Here is an 18,768-nt window from a genome sequence, read left to right on the forward strand (position 1 = left end):
TGACACAGAGAGGCAGACACAGAGAGTCAGGCACAGAGAGGCAGACACAGAGAGGCAGACGCAGAGAGGCAGACACAGAGAGGCAGACACAGAGAGTCAGGCACAGAGAGTCAGGCACAGAGAGGCAGACGCAGAGAGGCAGACACAGAGAGGCAGACACAGAGAGGCTGACACAGAGAGGCTGACACAGAGAGGCAGACACAGAGAGTCAGACACAGAGAGGCAGACACAGAGAGTCAGGCACAGAGAGGCAGACGCAGAGAGGCAGACACAGAGAGGCAGACACAGAGAGGCTGACACAGAGAGGCAGACACAGAGAGGCAGACACAGAGAGGCAGACACAGAGAGGCAGACACAGAGAGGCAGACACAGAGAGGCAGACACAGAGAGGCAGACACAGAGAGGCAGACACAGAGAGGCAGACGCAGAGAGGCAGACGCAGAGAGGCAGACACAGAGAGGCAGACACAGAGAGGCAGACACAGAGAGGCAGATTCTGACAGTCTCAAAACAGGGAGGTGTAGAGCTATCGGTACACAGGCACAGAGGGACACACAGCTCTTCTTTCACATTCAGCCTGGCACTGGTTATGATCGCAGATAACAATGAGTAACAGATCAGTCTCGGAGTAACTGAGGAGCTGTAGCACAGTGGTTAGCACTATGGCTTCACAGCGCCAGGGTCGCAGGTTCGATTCCCGGCTTGGGTCACTGTCTGTGTGGAGTCTGCATGTTCTCCCCGTGTCTGCGTGGGTTTCCTCCGGGTGCTCCGGTTTCCTCCCACAAGTCCCGGAAGACGTGCTGTCAGGTGATTTGGACATTCTGAATTCTCCCTCTGTGACCCGAACAGGCGTCGGAATGTGGCGACTAGGGGCTTTTCACAGTAACTTCATTGCAGTGTTAGTGTAAGCCTGCTTGTGACAATAAAATTATTATAATTATTGATGAGCCAATGATGAGACAATCAGGAGGTTAAAAGCTGAAGATATTTATTGCTTCAGCATTTCCCATGAGAACATTAGATAGTGCTGATGTGGAGAGCTGACAGAGCTACTCCCAGCAACATACATTCTTCAAACGTCAGAAAACGTTTTGGGCATTTGAATATTAGAAACAAACCAAGCGATTCTCTGAGCCAATTCTGACTCTTTGACATTAACGGACAATTAAAGGCTGAGATTACGCCTTCCTCATTCATGTTGCAGGTGGTTTGAGGCCAGCCGGCTTTCAATAAGAAATTTACAGCTCTCTGGGCAAACCACAGAAAATTGCGGCTATGTGGATCGTTCCTTCAGAGACTGAGCACAGTCAATATGGGCTGAATGGTCACCTCCTGTTCTGTAGCATTCAGTGATTCTGCATTATCAGCACTGCACACTGCAGATAACGGAATACAGTCCCACACACACTGCAGATAACGGAATACAGTCCCACACACACTGCAGATAACGGAATACAGTCCCACACACACTGCAGATAACGGAATACAGTCCCACACACACTGCAGATAACGGAATACAGTCCCACACACACTGCAGATAACGGAATACAGTCCCACACACACTGACTCTCACTGGGGTACAGTTCCACACACACTGACTCTCACTGGGGTACAGTTCCACACACACTGACTCTCACTGGGATACAGTTCCACACACACTGACTCTCACTGGGATACAGTTCCACACACACTGACTCTCGCTGGGATACAGTTCCACACACACTGACTCTCACTGGGATACAGTTCCACACACACTGACTCTCACTGCGAAACAGTTCCACACACACTGACTCTCACTGGGATACAGTTCCACACACACTGACTCTCACTGGGATACAGTTCCACACACACTGACTCTCGCTGGGATACAGTTCCACACACACTGCAGATAACGGAATACAGTCCCACACACACTGCAGATAACGGAATACAGTCCCACACACACTGCAGATAACGGAATACAGTCCCACACACACTGCAGATAACGGAATACAGTCCCACACACACTGCAGATAACGGAATACAGTCCCACACACACTGCAGATAACGGAATACAGTCCCACACACACTGCAGATAACGGAATACAGTTCCACACACACTGCAGATAACGGAATACAGTCCCACACACACTGACTCTCACTGGGGTACAGTTCCACACACACTGACTCTCACTGGGGTACAGTTCCACACACACTGACTCTCACTGGGATACAGTTCCACACACACTGACTCTCACTGGGATACAGTTCCACACACACTGACTCTCGCTGGGATACAGTTCCACACACACTGACTCTCACTGGGATACAGTTCCACACACACTGACTCTCACTGCGAAACAGTTCCACACACACTGACTCTCACTGGGATACAGTTCCACACACACTGACTCTCACTGGGATACAGTTCCACACACACTGACTCTCGCTGGGATACAGTTCCACACACACTGACTCTCGCTGGGATACAGTTCCACACACACTGACTCTCACTGGGGTACAGTTCCACACACACTGACTCTCACTGGGATACAGTTCCACACACACTGACTCTCACTGGGATACAGTTCCACACACACTGACTCTCGCTGGGATACAGTTCCACACACACTGACTCTCGCTGGGATACAGTTCCACACACACTGACTCTCACTGGGGTACAGTTCCACACACACTGACTCTCACTGGGGTACAGTTCCACACACACTGACTCTCACTGGGATACAGTTCCACACACACTGACTCTCACTGCGAAACAGTTCCACACACACTGACTCTCACTGGGATACAGTTCCACACACACTGACTCTCGCTGGGATACAGTTCCACACACACTGACTCTCACTGGGGTACAGTTCCACACACACTGACTCTCACTGGGATACAGTCCCACACATACTGAGTCTCACTGGGGTACAGTTCCACACATACTGACTCTCACTGGGATACAGTTCCACACACACTGACTCTCACTGGGATACAGTTCCACACACACTGGCTCTCACTGGGATACAGTTCCACACACACTGACTCTCACTGGGATACAGTTCCACACACACTGACTCTCACTGGGATACAGTTCCACACACACTGAATCTCACTGGGATACAGTTCCACACACACTGACTCTCACTGGGGTACAGTTCCACACACACTGACTCTCACTGGGATACAGTCCCACACATACTGACTCTCACTGGGATACAGTTCCACACACACTGACTCTCACTGGGATACAGTTCCACACACACTGACTCTCACTGGGGTACAGTTCCACACACACTGACTCTCACTGGGATACAGTTCCACACACACTGACACTCACTGGGATACAGTTCCACACACACTGACTCTCACTGGGATACAGTTCCACACACACTGACTCTCACTGGGGTACAGTTCCACACACACTGACTCTCACTGGGATACAGTTCCACACACACTGACTCTCACTGTGGTACAGTTCCACACACACTGACTCTCACTGGGATACAGTTCCACACACACTGACTCTCACTGTGGTACAGTTCCACACACACTGACTCTCACTGGGATACAGTTCCACACACACTGACTCTCACTGGGATACAGTTCCACACACACTGACTCTCACTGTGGTACAGTTCCACACACACTGACTCTCACTGGGATACAGTTCCACACACACTGACTCTCACTGTGGTACAGTTCCACACACACTGACTCTCACTGGGATACAGTTCCACACACACTGACTCTCACTGGGATACAGTTCCACACACACTGACTCTCACTGGGTTACAGTTCCACACACACTGACTCTCACTGGGATACAGTTCCACACACACTGACTCTCACTGGGGTACAGTTCCACACACACTGACTCTCACTGGGTTACAGTTCCACACACACTGACTCTCACTGGGATACAGTTCCACACACACTGACTCTCACTGGGATACAGTTCCACACACACTGACTCTCACTGGGGTACAGTTCCACACACACTGACTCTCACTGGGATACAGTTCCACACACACTGACTCTCACTGGGGTACAGTTCCACACACACTGACTCTCACTGGGATACAGTTCCACACACACTGACTCTCACTGGGGTGCAGTTCCACACACACTGACTCTCACTGGGGTACAGTTCCACACACACTAAGTCTCACTAGGGGACAGTGACTCACACTCACAGGAATATAATTATCATCCTAATTGACCCAGGGTCTCACCATAGTCACTGATGGGTAAAGTGCCCTCTTCACTCAGCCTGTCTCTGCTGATGTTGTCCTTCAGCCGGGTGATAGCAGCTTAAAATGGTAGAAAACATCAGTGTGGATCCTGAGAGTGACGAAGCTGGCAGTTCTACTGTTGGCCAGCCTGCCCTCTAATCTTCGTGCTCTCCTTCCCTTCCTTCGCTCTCCCACCTTGTTCCCTCCTTCGCCCTCCCTCGACACTCTCACCGTTGTACTGTCTTCCCTCCCTCTCCTCTCCCGGCTGAAGGAGAAAGTCAGGTCGATTTGAGGCAGCGAACTGAGTTGATTCCTCTGCTGACCGAGGTGGGGACTGTCTAGAGACGGGAGACGCACCAGGATTGGCCGGATCGATGGAAGAAGCCTTGGCCTTTGCCAGATCAATGGGAGTGTCCTGTGATTGGCGGGGTCAATGGGAGAATCCTGGGATTGGCCAGATGGAGAGGAGAGGTTGTGGAATTGGCTGGGTCAGTGCCTCTTCCTCCATTGCCGGAAAGCCTTGCTGTTGTGCGCAGACAATTCCAACACCTCACACCCGCCAAAAACCTTCTCCTGCAGCATGAAGAAGATGGCCACGATGGAGAGGTACCACCTGGCCAGGTTGTACGACCAGATCACCACAAACATGGTCAGCACAAAGACGGTCCAGTACACAATGGATAAGAACTTGATGAGGAACACTCGGCCTCTGGACTTACAGGGAGGCAGGGGCGCCTGACCTTCACCCCTGCCCTGACCCCAATCGTGAGCCGAAACTTGGACCCGACGCTGACGCCGGCTCCAGGCATTTCCCAGGAACGGCAATCGGAAAGGGCGTTTAGCCTGAACCCGGCTCTGATCGGGAATTTGACTCAGAACCTGGACCTGGCTCTGAATCAGGATTTGGGCCTGGCTCTGAATTTCGGCCTGATCGCTGAATGAGCGGTTGCCTTGGTAATAAGTGCGCAGCAGTTTCTCCTTGTCCTGCCACCTGAGGCAGCACCACTCCTTCAGCCCCTCCACCGAGGTGGGCAGGTAGGCGGCCGGGTACCGTCGGATGTGGAAGTGAATCTCCCTGGGAAAGTTGCCAGTGAACAGGTCCCTCTCATTCTGCGGGATGTTGTATGGATAAGCGACTGTCACGTCATGGATGGCATCCAGGTTGCAGCCTAGGACAGAATCAGAAACAGTTATTACCTTTTTCTGGAGACAGATGTTGCGGTTTCAAACTGGAATGTGTCCTGCAGAAATGGGAGAGGGCATTGCAATCTCAGAGGGTCAGGACTGAGGGAGTGCTGCACTGTCAGGGGGTCAGTACTGAGGGAGTGCTGCACTGTCGGAGGGTCAGTACTGAGGGAGTGCCGCACTGTCAGAGGGTCAGTACTGAGGGAGTGCTGCACTGTCAGAGGGTCAGTACTGAGGGAGTGCTGCACTGTCAGAGGGTCAGGACTGAGGGAGTGCCGCACTGTCAGAGGGTCAGTACTGAGGGAGAGCCGCACTGTCAGAGGGTCAGTACTGAGGGAGTGCCGCACTGTCAGAGGGTCAGTACTGAGGGAGTGCTGCATTGTCAGAGGGTCAGGACTGAGGGAGTGCTGCACTGTCAGAGGGTCAGTACTGAGGGAGTGCCGCACTGTCAGAGGGTCAGTACTGAGGGAGTGCTGCACTGTCAGAGGGTCAGGACTGAGGGAGTGCTGCACTGTCAGAGGGTCAGGACTGAGGGAGTGCCGCACTGTCAGAGGGTCAGTACTGAGGGAGTGCTGCACTGTCAGAGGGTCAGGACTGAGGGAGTGCCGCACTGTCAGAGGGTCAGTACTGAGGGAGTGCTGCACTGTCAGAGGGTCAGGACTGAGGGAGTGCTGCACTGTCAGAGGGTCAGTACTGAGGGAGTGCCGCACTGTCAGAGGGTCAGTACTGAGGGAGTGCTGCACTGTCAGAGGGTCAGTACTGAGGGAGTGCCGCACTGTCAGAGGGTCAGTACTGAGGGAGTGCTGCACTGTCAGAGGGTCAGGACTGAGGGAGTGCTGCACTGTCAGAGGGTCAGGACTGAGGGAGTGCCGCACTGTCAGAGGGTCAGTACTGAGGGAGTGCTGCACTGTCAGAGGGTCAGGACTGAGGGAGTGCCGCACTGTCAGAGGGTCAGTACTGAGGGAGTGCTGCACTGTCAGAGGGTCAGGACTGAGGGAGTGCTGCACTGTCAGAGGGTCAGTACTGAGGGAGTGCTGCACTCTCAGAGGGTCAGGACTGAGGGAGTGCTGCACTGTCAGAGGGTCAGGACTGAGGGAGTGCCGCACTGTCAGAGGGTCAGTACTGAGGGACTGCTGCACTGTCAGAGGGTCAGTACTGAGGGAGTGCTGCACTGTCAGAGGGTCAGTACTGAGGGAGTGCTGCACTGTCAGAGGGTCAGTACTGAGGGAGTGCTGCACTGTCAGATGGTCAGTACTGAGGGAGTGCCGCACTGTCAGAGGGTCAGTACTGAGGGAGTGCTGCACTGTCAGAGGGTCAGTACTGAGGGAGTGCTGCACTGTCAGAGGGTCAGGACTGAGGGAGTGCTGCACTGTCAGAGGGTCAGTACTGAGGGAGTGCCGCACTGTCAGAGGGTCAGTACCGAGGGAGGGCCGCACTGTCAGAGGGTCAGTACTGAGGGAGTGCCGCACTGTCAGAGGGTCAGTACTGTGGGAGAGCTGCACTGTCAGAGGGTCAGTACTGAGGGAGTGCCGCACTGTCAGAGGGTCAGTACTGAGGGAGTGCTGCACTGTCAGAGGGTCAGTGCTGAGGGAGAGCCGCACTGTCAGAGGGTCAGTATTGAGGGTGTGCTGCACTGTCAGAGGGTCAGTACTGAGGGAGTGCTGCAATCTCAGAGGGTCAGTACTGAGGGAGTGCTGCACTGTCAGAGGGTCAGTACTGAGGGAGTGCTGCACTGTCAGAGGGTCAGTACTGAGGGAGTGCTGCACTGTCAGAGGGTCAGTACTGAGGGAGTGCTGCACTGTCAGAGGGTCAGGACTGAGGGAGTGCTGCACTGTCAGAGGGTCAGTACTGAGGGAGTGCTGCACTGTCAGAGGGTCAGTACTGAGGGAGTGCTGCACTGTCAGAGGGTCAGGACTGAGGGAGTGCTGCACTGTCAGAGGGTCAGTACTGAGGGAGTGCTGCACTGTCAGAGGGTCAGTACTGAGGGAGTGCCGCACTGTCAGAGGGTCAGTACTGAGGGAGTGCTGCACTGTCAGAGGGTCAGTACTGAGGGAGTGCTGTACTGTCAGAGGGTCAGTACTGAGGGAGTGCCGCACTGTCAGAGGGTCAGTACTGAGGGAGTGCTGCACTGTCAGAGGGTCAGTACTGAGGGAGTGCTGTACTGTCAGAGGGTCAGTACTGAGGGAGTGCTGTACTGTCAGAGGGTCAGTACTGAGGGAGTGCCGCACTGTCAGAGGGTCAGTACTGAGGGGGTGCCGCACTGTCAGAGGGTCAGTACTGAGGGAGTGCTGTACTGTCAGAGGGTCAGTACTGAGGGAGTGCTGTACTGTCAGAGGGTCAGTACTGAGGGGGTGCCGCACTGTCAGAGGGTCAGTACTGAGGGAGTGCTGTACTGTCAGAGGGTCAGTACTGAGGGAGTGCTGTACTGTCAGAGGGTCAGTACTGAGGGGGTGCCGCACTGTCAGAGGGTCAGTACTGAGGGAGTGCTGTACTGTCAGAGGGTCAGTACTGAGGGAGTGCTGTACTGTCAGAGGGTCAGTACTGAGGGAGTGCCGCACTGTCAGAGGGTCAGTACTGAGGGAGCGCCGCACCGTCAGAGGGTCAGTACTGAGGGAGCGCCGCACTGTCAGAGGGTCAGTACTGAGGGAGTGCTGTACTGTCAGAGGGTCAGTACTGAGGGGGTGCCGCACTGTCAGAGGGTCAGTACTGAGCGAGTGCTGTACTGTCATAGGGTCAGTACTGAGGGAGTGCCACACTGTCAGAGGGTCAGTACTGAGGGGGTGCCGCACTGTCAGAGGGTCAGTACTGAGGGAGTGCTGTACTGTCAGAGGGTCAGTACTGAGGGAGTGCTGTACTGTCAGAGGGTCAGTACTGAGGGGGTGCCGCACTGTCAGAGGGTCAGTACTGAGGGAGTGCTGTACTGTCAGAGGGTCAGTACTGAGGGAGTGCTGTACTGTCAGAGGGTCAGTACTGAGGGGGTGCCGCACTGTCAGAGGGTCAGTACTGAGGGAGTGCTGTACTGTCAGAGGGTCAGTACTGAGGGAGTGCTGTACTGTCAGAGGGTCAGTACTGAGGGAGTGCCGCACTGTCAGAGGGTCAGTACTGAGGGAGTGCCGCACTGTCAGAGGGTCAGTACTGAGGGAGCGCCGCACTGTCAGAGGGTCAGTACTGAGGGAGTGCTGCACTGTCAGAGGGTCAGTACTGAGGGGGTGCCGCATTGTCAGAGGGTCAGTACTGAGGGAGTGCTGTACTGTCAGAGGGTCAGTACTGAGGGAGTGCTGTACTGTCAGAGGGTCAGTACTGAGGGAGTGCCGCACTGTCAGAGGGTCAGTACTGAGGGAGCGCCGCACTGTCAGAGGGTCAGTACTGAGGGAGCGCCGCACTGTCAGAGGGTCAGTACTGAGGGAGTGCTGCACTGTCAGAGGGTCAGTACTGAGGGAGTGCCGCACTGTCAGAGGGTCAGTACTGAGGGAGTACTGCACTGTCAGAGGGTCAGTACTGAGGGAGTGCCGCACTGTCAGAGGGTCAGTACTGAGGGAGTGCCGCACTGTCAGAGGGTCAGTACTGAGGGAGTGCTGCACTGTCAGAGGGTCAGTACTGAGGGAGTGCCGCACTGTCAGAGGGTCAGTGGTGAGGGAGTGACGCACTGTCAGAGGGTCAGTACTGAGGGGCTGCGGCACTGTCAGAGGGTCAGTACTGAGGGAGCACTGCACTGTCAGAGGGTCAGTACTGAGGGAGTGCCGCACTGTCAGAGGGTCAGTACTGAGGGAGTGCTGCACTGTCAGAGGGTCAGTACTGAGGGAGTGCCGCACTGTCAGAGGGTCAGTGCTGAGGGAGTGCTGCAGTGTCAGAGGGTCAGTACTGAGGGAGAGCCGCACTGTCAGAGGGACAGTACTAAGGGAGTGCTGCACTGTCAGAGGGTCAGTACTGAGGGAGTGCCGCACTGTCAGAGGGTCAGTACTGAGGGAGTGCCGCACTGTCAGAGGGTCAGTACTGAGGGAGTGCTGCACTGTCAGAGGGTCAGTACTGAGGGAGTGCTGCACTGTCAGAGGGTCAGTACTGAGGGAGTGCTGCACTGTCAGAGGGTCAGTACTGAGGGAGTGCCGCACTGTCAGAGCGTCAGTACTGAGGGAGTGCTGCACTGTCAGAGGGTCAGTACTGAGGGAGTGCCGCACTGTCAGAGGGTCAGTACTGAGGGAGTGCTTTACTGTCAGAGGGTCAGTACTGAGGGAGTGCCGCACTGTCAGAGCGTCAGTACTGAGGGAGTGCTGCACTGTCAGAGGGTCAGTACTGAGGGAGTGCCGCACTGTCAGAGGGTCAGTACTGAGGGAGTGCTGCACTGTCAGAGGGTCAGTACTGTGGGAGTGCTGCAGTGTTAGAGGGTCAGTGCTGAGGGAGTGCTGCAGTGTCAGAGGGTCAGTGCTGAGGGAGTGCTGCACAGTCAGAGGGTCAGTACTGAGGGAGTGCTGCAGTGTCAGAGGGTCAGGACTGAGGGAGTGCTGCACTGTCAGAGGGTCAGGACTGAGGGAGTGCCGCACTGTCAGAGGGTCAGTACTGAGGGAGTGCCGCACTGTCAGAGCGTCAGTACTGAGGGAGTGCAGCACTGTTAGCGGGTCAGTACTGAGGGAGTGCTGCAGTGTCAGAGGGTCAGGACTGAGGGAGTGCTGCACTGTCAGAGGGTCAGTACTGAGGGAGTGCCGCATTGTCAGACGGTCAGTACTGAGGGAGTTCTGCAGTGTCAGAGGGTCAGTACTCAGGGAGTGCCGCACTGTCAGAGGATCAGTACAGAGGGAGTGCCGCACTGTCAGAGGGTCAGTACCGAGGGAGTGCCGCACTGACAGAGGGTCAGTACTGAGGGAGTGCTGCACTGTCAGAGGGTCAGTCTGAGGGAGTTCCACACTGTCAGAGGGTCAGTCTGAGGGAGTTCCACACTGTCAGAGGGTCAATATTGACGGAGTGCTGCACTGTCAGAGGGTCAGTACTGAGGGACTGCCACACTGTCAGAGGGTCAGTACTGAGGGAGTGCTGCACTGTCAGAGGGTCAGTACTGAGGGAGTGCCGCACTGTCAGAGGGTCAGTACTGAGGGAGTGCTGCACTGTCAGAGGGTCAGTACTGAGGGACTGCCACACTGTCAGAGGGTCAGTACTGAGGGAGTGCTGCACTGTCAGAGGGTCAATATTGAGGGAGTGCTGCACTGTCAGAGGGTCAGTACAGAGGAGGTGCTGCACAGTCATCGGGTCATTACTGAGGGAGTGCCTCACTGTCAGAGGGTCAGTCCTGAGGGAGTGCCGCACTGTCAGAGGGTCAGTACTGAGGGAGTGCCGCACTGTCAGAGGGTCAGTACTGAGGGTGTGCCGCACTGTCAGAGGGTCAGTACTGAGGGAGTGCCGCACTGTCAGAGGGTCAGTACTGAGGGAGCACTGCACTGTCAGAGGGTCAGTACTGAGGGAGTGCCGCACTTTCAGAGGGTCAGTACTGAGGGAGTGCCGCACTGTCAGAGGATCAGGACTGAGGGAGTGCCGCACTGTCAGAGGGTCAGTACTGAGGGAGTGCTGCACTGTCAGAGGGTCAGGACTGAGGGAGTGCTGCACTGTCAGAGGGTCAGTACTGAGGGAGTGCTACACTGTCAGATGGTCAGTACTGAGGGAGTGCCGCACTGTCAGAGGGTCAGTACTGAGGGAGTGCTGCACAGTCAGAGGGTCAGTGCTGAGGGAGTGCCGCACTGTCAGAGGGTCAGTACTGAGGGTGTGCCGCACTGTCAGAGGGTCAGTACTGAGGGAGTGCTACACTGTCAGATGATCAGGACTGAGGGAGTGCAGCACTGTCAGAGGGTCAGTACTGAGGGAGAGCCGCACTGTCAGAGGGACAGTACTGAGGGAGTGCCGCACTGTCAGAGGGTCAGGACTGAGGGAGTGCTGCACTGTCAGTGGGTCTGTACTGAGGGAGTGCTGCACTGTCAGAAGGTCAGTACTGAGGGAGTGCGGCGCTGTTAGAGGGTCAGTACTGAGGGAGTGCCGCACTGTCAGAGGGTCAGTACTGAGGGAGTGCTGCACTGTCAGAGGGTCAGTACTGAGGGAGTGCCGCACTGTCAGAGGGTCAGTGCTGAGGGAGTGCTGCAGTGTCAGAGGGTCAGTACTGAGGGAGAGCCGCACTGTCAGAGGGACAGTACTAAGGGAGTGCTGCACTGTCAGAGGGTCAGTACCGAGGGAGTGCCGCACTGTCAGAGGGTCAGTACTGAGGGAGTGCCGCACTGTCAGAGGGTCAGTACTGAGGGAGTGCTGCACTCTCAGAGGGTCAGTACTGAGGGAGTGCCGCACTGTCAGAGGGTCAGTACTGAGGGAGTGCCGCACTGTCAGAGGGTCAGTACTGAGGGAGTGCTGCACTGTCAGAGGGTCAGTACTGAGGGAGTGCTGCACTGTCAGAGGGTCAGTACTGAGGGAGTGCTGCACTGTCAGAGGGTCAGTACTGAGGGAGTGCCGCACTGTCAGAGCGTCAGTACTGAGGGAGTGCTGCACTGTCAGAGGGTCAGTACTGAGGGAGTGCCGCACTGTCAGAGGGTCAGTACTGAGGGAGTGCTTTACTGTCAGAGGGTCAGTACTGAGGGAGTGCCGCACTGTCAGAGCGTCAGTACTGAGGGAGTGCTGCACTGTCAGAGGGTCAGTACTGAGGGAGTGCCGCACTGTCAGAGGGTCAGTACTGAGGGAGTGCTGCACTGTCAGAGGGTCAGTACTGTGGGAGTGCTGCAGTGTTAGAGGGTCAGTGCTGAGGGAGTGCTGCAGTGTCAGAGGGTCAGTGCTGAGGGAGTGCTGCACAGTCAGAGGGTCAGTACTGAGGGAGTGCTGCAGTGTCAGAGGGTCAGGACTGAGGGAGTGCTGCACTGTCAGAGGGTCAGGACTGAGGGAGTGCCGCACTGTCAGAGGGTCAGTACTGAGGGAGTGCCGCACTGTCAGAGCGTCAGTACTGAGGGAGTGCAGCACTGTTAGCGGGTCAGTACTGAGGGAGTGCTGCAGTGTCAGAGGGTCAGGACTGAGGGAGTGCTGCACTGTCAGAGGGTCAGTACTGAGGGAGTGCCGCATTGTCAGACGGTCAGTACTGAGGGAGTTCTGCAGTGTCAGAGGGTCAGTACTCAGGGAGTGCCGCACTGTCAGAGGATCAGTACAGAGGGAGTGCCGCACTGTCAGAGGGTCAGTACCGAGGGAGTGCCGCACTGACAGAGGGTCAGTACTGAGGGAGTGCTGCACTGTCAGAGGGTCAGTCTGAGGGAGTTCCACACTGTCAGAGGGTCAGTCTGAGGGAGTTCCACACTGTCAGAGGGTCAATATTGACGGAGTGCTGCACTGTCAGAGGGTCAGTACTGAGGGACTGCCACACTGTCAGAGGGTCAGTACTGAGGGAGTGCTGCACTGTCAGAGGGTCAGTACTGAGGGAGTGCCACACTGTCAGAGGGTCAATATTGAGGGAGTGCTGCACTGTCAGAGGGTCAGTACAGAGGAGGTGCTGCACAGTCATCGGGTCATTACTGAGGGAGTGCCTCACTGTCAGAAGGTCAGTCCTGAGGGAGTGCCGCACTGTCAGAGGGTCAGTACTGAGGGAGTGCCGCACTGTCAGAGGGTCAGTACTGAGGGTGTGCCGCACTGTCAGAGGGTCAGTACTGAGGGAGTGCCGCACTGTCAGAGGGTCAGTACTGAGGGAGCACTGCACTGTCAGAGGGTCAGTACTGAGGGAGTGCCGCACTTTCAGAGGGTCAGTACTGAGGGAGTGCCGCACTGTCAGAGGATCAGGACTGAGGGAGTGCCGCACTGTCAGAGGGTCAGTACTGAGGGAGTGCTGCACTGTCAGAGGGTCAGGACTGAGGGAGTGCTGCACTGTCAGAGGGTCAGTACTGAGGGAGTGCTGCACTGTCAGATGGTCAGTACTGAGGGAGTGCCGCACTGTCAGAGGGTCAGTACTGAGGGAGTGCTGCACAGTCAGAGGGTCAGTACTGAGGGAGTGCCGCACTGTCAGAGGGTCAGTACTGAGGGTGTGCCGCACTGTCAGAGGGTCAGTACTGAGGGAGTGCTACACTGTCAGATGATCAGGACTGAGGGAGTGCAGCACTGTCAGAGGGTCAGTACTGAGGGAGAGCCGCACTGTCAGAGGGACAGTACTGAGGGAGTGCCGCACTGTCAGAGGGTCAGGACTGAGGGAGTGCTGCACTGTCAGTGGGTCTGTACTGAGGGAGTGCTGCACTGTCAGAAGGTCAGTACTGAGGGAGTGCGGCGCTGTTAGAGGGTCAGTACTGAGGGAGTGCCGCACTGTCAGAGGGTCAGTACTGAGGGAGTGCTGCACTGTCAGAGGGTCAGTACTGAGGGAGTGCCGCACTGTCAGAGGGTCAGTGCTGAGGGAGTGCTGCAGTGTCAGAGGGTCAGTACTGAGGGAGAGCCGCACTGTCAGAGGGACAGTACTAAGGGAGTGCTGCACTGTCAGAGGGTCAGTACCGAGGGAGTGCCGCACTGTCAGAGGGTCAGTACTGAGGGAGTGCCGCACTGTCAGAGGGTCAGTACTGAGGGAGTGCTGCACTCTCAGAGGGTCAGTACTGAGGGAGTGCTGCACTGTCAGAGGGTTAGTCGTGAACACCGCCCAGTCCATCACACGAACCTGCCTCCCATCCATTGACTCCATCGACACCTCCCGCTGCCTGGGGAAAGCGGGCAGCATAATCAAAGACCCCTCCCACCCGGCTTGCTCACTCTTCCAACTTCTTCCATTGGGCAGGAGACACAGAAGTCTGAGAACACGCACGAACAGACTCAAAAACAGCTTCTTCCCCACTGTCACCAGACTCCTAAATGACCCTCTTATGGACTGACCTGATTAACACTACACCCTGTCTGCTTCACCCGATGCCGGTGCTTATGTAGTTACATTGTATACCTTGTGTTGCCCTATTATGTATTTTCTTTTTTTTTCATGTTCTTTATTACAAACATGCATCAAAAGAGCAAATAAACACCCCGGAAACATATCTTATGTATTTCTTTTTATTTTATTTTCATGTGTGAAATGATCATTTGAGCTGCTCGCAGAAATTTTTTTTTCATTATACCTCGGTACACGTAACAATAAACACATCCAATCGAAATGGAGCAGGGCCTGGACAATCCAGGCTTGACAGTGTAGAGTGGCTTTACTCTGTATCTAACCCCGTGCTGTACCTGTCCTGGGAGTGTTTGATGGGGGCAGTGTAGAGGGAGCTTTACTCTGTATCTAACCCCATGCTGTACCTGTCCTGGGAGTGTTTGATGGGGACAGTGTAGAGAGAGCTTTACTCTGTATCTAACCCCGTGCTGTACCTGTCCTGGGAGTGTTTGATGGGGACAGTGTAGAGAGAGCTTTACTCTGTATCTAACCCCGTGCTGTACCTGTCCTGGGAGTGTTTGATGGGGACAGTGTAGAGGGAGCTTTACTCTGTATCTAACCCCGTGCTGTACCTGTCCTGGGAGTGTTTGATGGGGGCAGTGTAGAGGGAGCTTTACTCTGTATCCAACCCTGCGTTGTCCCTGTCCTGGGAGTGTTTGATGGGGACAGTGTAGAGAGAGCTTTACTCTGTATCTAACCATGTGCTGTACCTGTCCTGGGAGTGTTTGATGGGGGCAGTGTAGAGGGAGCTTTACTCTGTATCTAACCCCGTGCTGTACCTGTCCTGGGAGTGTTTGATGGGGACAGTGTAGAGAGAGCTTTACTCTGTATCTAACCCCGTGCTGTACCTGTCCTGGGAGTGTTTGATGGGGACAGTGTAGAGGGAGCTTTACTCTGTATCTAACCCTGTGCTGTACCTGTCCTGGGACTGTTTGATGGGGACAGTGTAGAGAGAGCTTTACTCTGTATCTAACCCCGTGCTGTACCTGTCCTGGGAGTGTTTGATGGGGACAGTGTAGAGAGAGCTTTACTCTGTATCTAACCCCGTGCTGTACCTGTCCTGGGAGTGTTTGATGGGGACAGTGTAGAGGGAGCTTTACTCTGTATCTAACCATGTGCTGTACCTGTCCTGGGAGTGTTTGATGGGGGCAGTGTAGAGGGAGCTTTACTCTGTATCCAACCCTGCGTTGTCCCTGTCCTGGGAGTGTCTGATGGGAACAGTGTAGAGGGAGCTTTACTCTGTATCTAACCCCGTGCTGTACCTGTCCTGGGAGTGTTTGATGGGGACAGTGTAGAGGGAGCTTTACTCTGTATCTAACCCCGTGCTGTACCTGTCCTGGGAGTGTTTGATGGGGGCAGTGTAGAGGGAGCTTTACTCTGTATCCAACCCTGCGTTGTCCCTGTCCTGGGAGTGTCTGATGGGAACAGTGTAGAGGGAGCTTTACTCTGTATCTAACCCCGTGCTGTACCTGTCCTGGGAGTGTTTGATGGGGACAGTGCAGAGGGAGCTTTACTCTGTATCTAACCACGTGCTGTACCTGTCCTGGGAGTTTTTGATGGGGACAGTGTAGAGGGAGCTTTACTCTGTATCTAACCCCGTGCTGTACCTGTCCTGGTCGTGTTTGATGGGGACAGTGTAGAGGGAGCTTTACTCTGTATCTAACCCCGTGCTGTACCTGTCCTGGGAGTGTTTGATGGGGACAGTGTAGAGGGAGCTTTACTCTGTATCTAACTCCGTGCTGTACCTGTCCTGGGAGTGTTTGATGGGGACAGTGCAGAGGGAGCTTTACTCTGTATCTAACCCCATGCTGTACCTGTCCTGGGAATGTTTGACGGGGACAGTGTAGAGGGAGCTTTACTCTGTACCTAACCCCGTGCTGTACCTGTCCTGGGAGTGTTTGATGGGGACAGTGTAGAGGGAGCTTTACTCTGTACCTAACCCCGTGCTGTACCTGTCCTTGGAGTGTTTGATGGGACAGTGTAGAGGGAGGTTTACTCTGTATCTAACCCCGTGCTGTACCTGTCCTGGGAGTGTCTGATGGGAACAGTGTAGAGGGAGCTTTACTCTGTATCTAACCCCGTGCTGTACCTGTCCTGGGAGTGTTTGATGGGGACAGTGCAGAGGGAGCTTTACTCTGTATCTAACCACGTGCTGTACCTGTCCTGGGAGTTTTTGATGGGGACAGTGTAGAGGGAGCTTTACTCTGTATCTAACCCCGTGCTGTACCTGTCCTGGGAGTGTTTGATGGGGACAGTGTAGAGGGAGCTTTACTCTGTATCTAACCCCGTGCTGTACCTGTCCTGGGAGTGTTTGATGGGGGCAGTGTAGAGGGAGCTTTACTCTGTATCTAACTCCGTGCTGTACCTGTCCTGGGAGTGTTTGATGGGGACAGTGCAGAGGGAGCTTTACTCTGTATCTAACCCCATGCTGTACCTGTCCTGGGAATGTTTGACGGGGACAGTGTAGAGGGAGCTTTACTCTGTACCTAACCCCGTGCTGTACCTGTCCTGGGAGTGTTTGATGGGGACAGTGTAGAGGGAGCTTTACTCTGTACCTAACCCCGTGCTGTACCTGTCCTCGGAGTGTTTGATGGGACAGTGTAGAGGGAGCTTTACTCTGTACCTAACCCCGTGCTGTACCTGTCCTGGGAATTACTTAAAAACACATTGTTATGGTAGTGGCCCTTGCTGGCTCGGTCACCATTAATTGCTGTTGAGAAGGTGGGGGTGAGCTGCCTTCTTGAACCCGCTGCAGTCCATGAGGTGTAGGTACACCCATTGTGCTGTTAGGGAGGGGTTCCAGGAGGTTGCCCCAGCGACAGTGAAGGAACGGCGATATATTTCCCAGTCAGGGTGGTGAGTGACTGGGAGGGGAACCTCCAGGTGGTGGGGTTCCCAGGTATCTGCTGCTCTCGTCCTAGAGGGTAGAGATCGAGGGTTTGGAAGGTGCTGTCTAAGGAACCTTGGTGAGTTACTGCAGTGCATCCTGTAGATGGGACACACGGCTGCGACTGTGTGTCGGTGGTGGAGGGAGTGAATGTTTGTGGAAGGGGGAGCAATCAAGCGGGGCTGTTTTGTCCTGGATGGTGTCGAGCTTCTTGAGTGTTGTTGGAGCTGCGCTCATCCAGGCAAGTACACTCCATTACACAGGTACATTAAATTCCATTACACTCCTGACTTGTGCCTTGTAGATGGTGGACAGGCTTTGGAGGGGTCTACTCGCTGTAAGATTCCTAGCTTCTGGTCTGCTCTTGTACCCACAGTAGTTCTCTCTCGAACTGCTCCAGTTCAGGTTCTGGTCAATGGTCACCCCCAGAGAGACATGTTGCGGAAGTTTTTTATCTTGCACTCATTGGAACAAACACAAGAATACCAAATTTCAAACACAGCAATTTATTTTTGAGGAAGAAAGGGTGCTGATTGGTTGGCATGTCGACTCTGATTGGCTGAGGTGTTGCCGTGGAGAAACCCAACAGGCCACCATTGACTTCCCAAACTTCTGGGTATTTCAAGAACTGCTCAAGGCTTGCTTATATTCCTTTTGTTTGTGGAAAAGCTACTTGAATATCTATGTATGTCGCTTCCAGTAAACAGGAATGAGCTTCACCACGCTCAGTGGGTGGCTTTCCAACCTCTGCTTCTGGCTCATTCTGTTCCTGGTGTCGACTGAGGGGGGTATTGCCTGAGCCAATAGGCTGTCCCCCCCACCCCCCCTGAACAGATTGTTTACCGCCTGGGCCCGGTCCCATCACCAGGCTGCAAGTAATGAAGCTCATATTCAGATTGTTGTTGAAATCCTGGGAGATCCTGGAGAATGGTCTGTTTCAGATGCTGCTTTAACCTTGATGTATACATGGCCAATCCACCTAACCTGCACATCTTTGGACTGTGGGAGGAAACCGGAGCACCCGGAGGAAACCCACGCACACACGGGGAGAACGTGCAGACTCCGCACAGACAGTGACCCAAGCCGGGAATCGAACCTGGGACCCTAGAGCTGTGAAGCAATTGTGTTATCCACTGTGCTACCGTGCTGCCCTTATACAGCCTCAGAAGTACATCCCTGGTCTTGTATTCTAGCCCTCTTGACATGAATGCTAACATTGCATTTGCCTTCCTAACTGCCGACTGAACCTGCACGTTAACCTTAAGAGAATCGTGAACAAGGACTCCCAAGTCCCTTTGTGCTTCTGATTTCCTGAGCATCTCCCCATTTAGAAAATAGTCTATGCCTAAATTCCTCCTTCCACAGTGCATAACCTCACACTTTTCCACATAGTATTCCATCTGCCACTTCATTGCCCGCTCTCCTAGCTTGTCCAAGTCCTTCTGCAGCCCCCTTGCTTCCTCAATACTACCTGTCCCTCGACAGATCTTTGTATCATCTCCCAACTTAGCAACAGAGCCTTCAGTTCCTTCTTCCAGATCATTCATGTATATTGTGAAAAGTTGTGGTCCCAGCACA

The 18,768-nt window shown here is 54.5% G+C and overlaps 1 protein-coding gene across 1 annotated transcript in view; it reads right to left on the bottom strand.

Moving 5' to 3' along the window:
• Nucleotides 1-966: 966 nt before the first annotated feature.
• Nucleotides 967-18,768, bottom strand: part of LOC140406527 (lysocardiolipin acyltransferase 1-like) — a gene marked incomplete at its 5' end in the record, with an annotated part of 50,509 nt that continues 32,707 nt past the window's right edge. The window contains one exon of the mRNA XM_072494530.1: nucleotides 967-5,388. Within this exon, the coding sequence (XP_072350631.1) occupies nucleotides 4,709-5,388 (680 nt within the window). The remainder of the gene's footprint in view (nucleotides 5,389-18,768) is intronic.

The sequence above is a fragment of the Scyliorhinus torazame genome, unplaced genomic scaffold (genome assembly GCF_047496885.1).
Source record: "Scyliorhinus torazame isolate Kashiwa2021f unplaced genomic scaffold, sScyTor2.1 scaffold_583, whole genome shotgun sequence".
NCBI classification, from domain to species: Eukaryota; Metazoa; Chordata; class Chondrichthyes; order Carcharhiniformes; family Scyliorhinidae; genus Scyliorhinus; species Scyliorhinus torazame.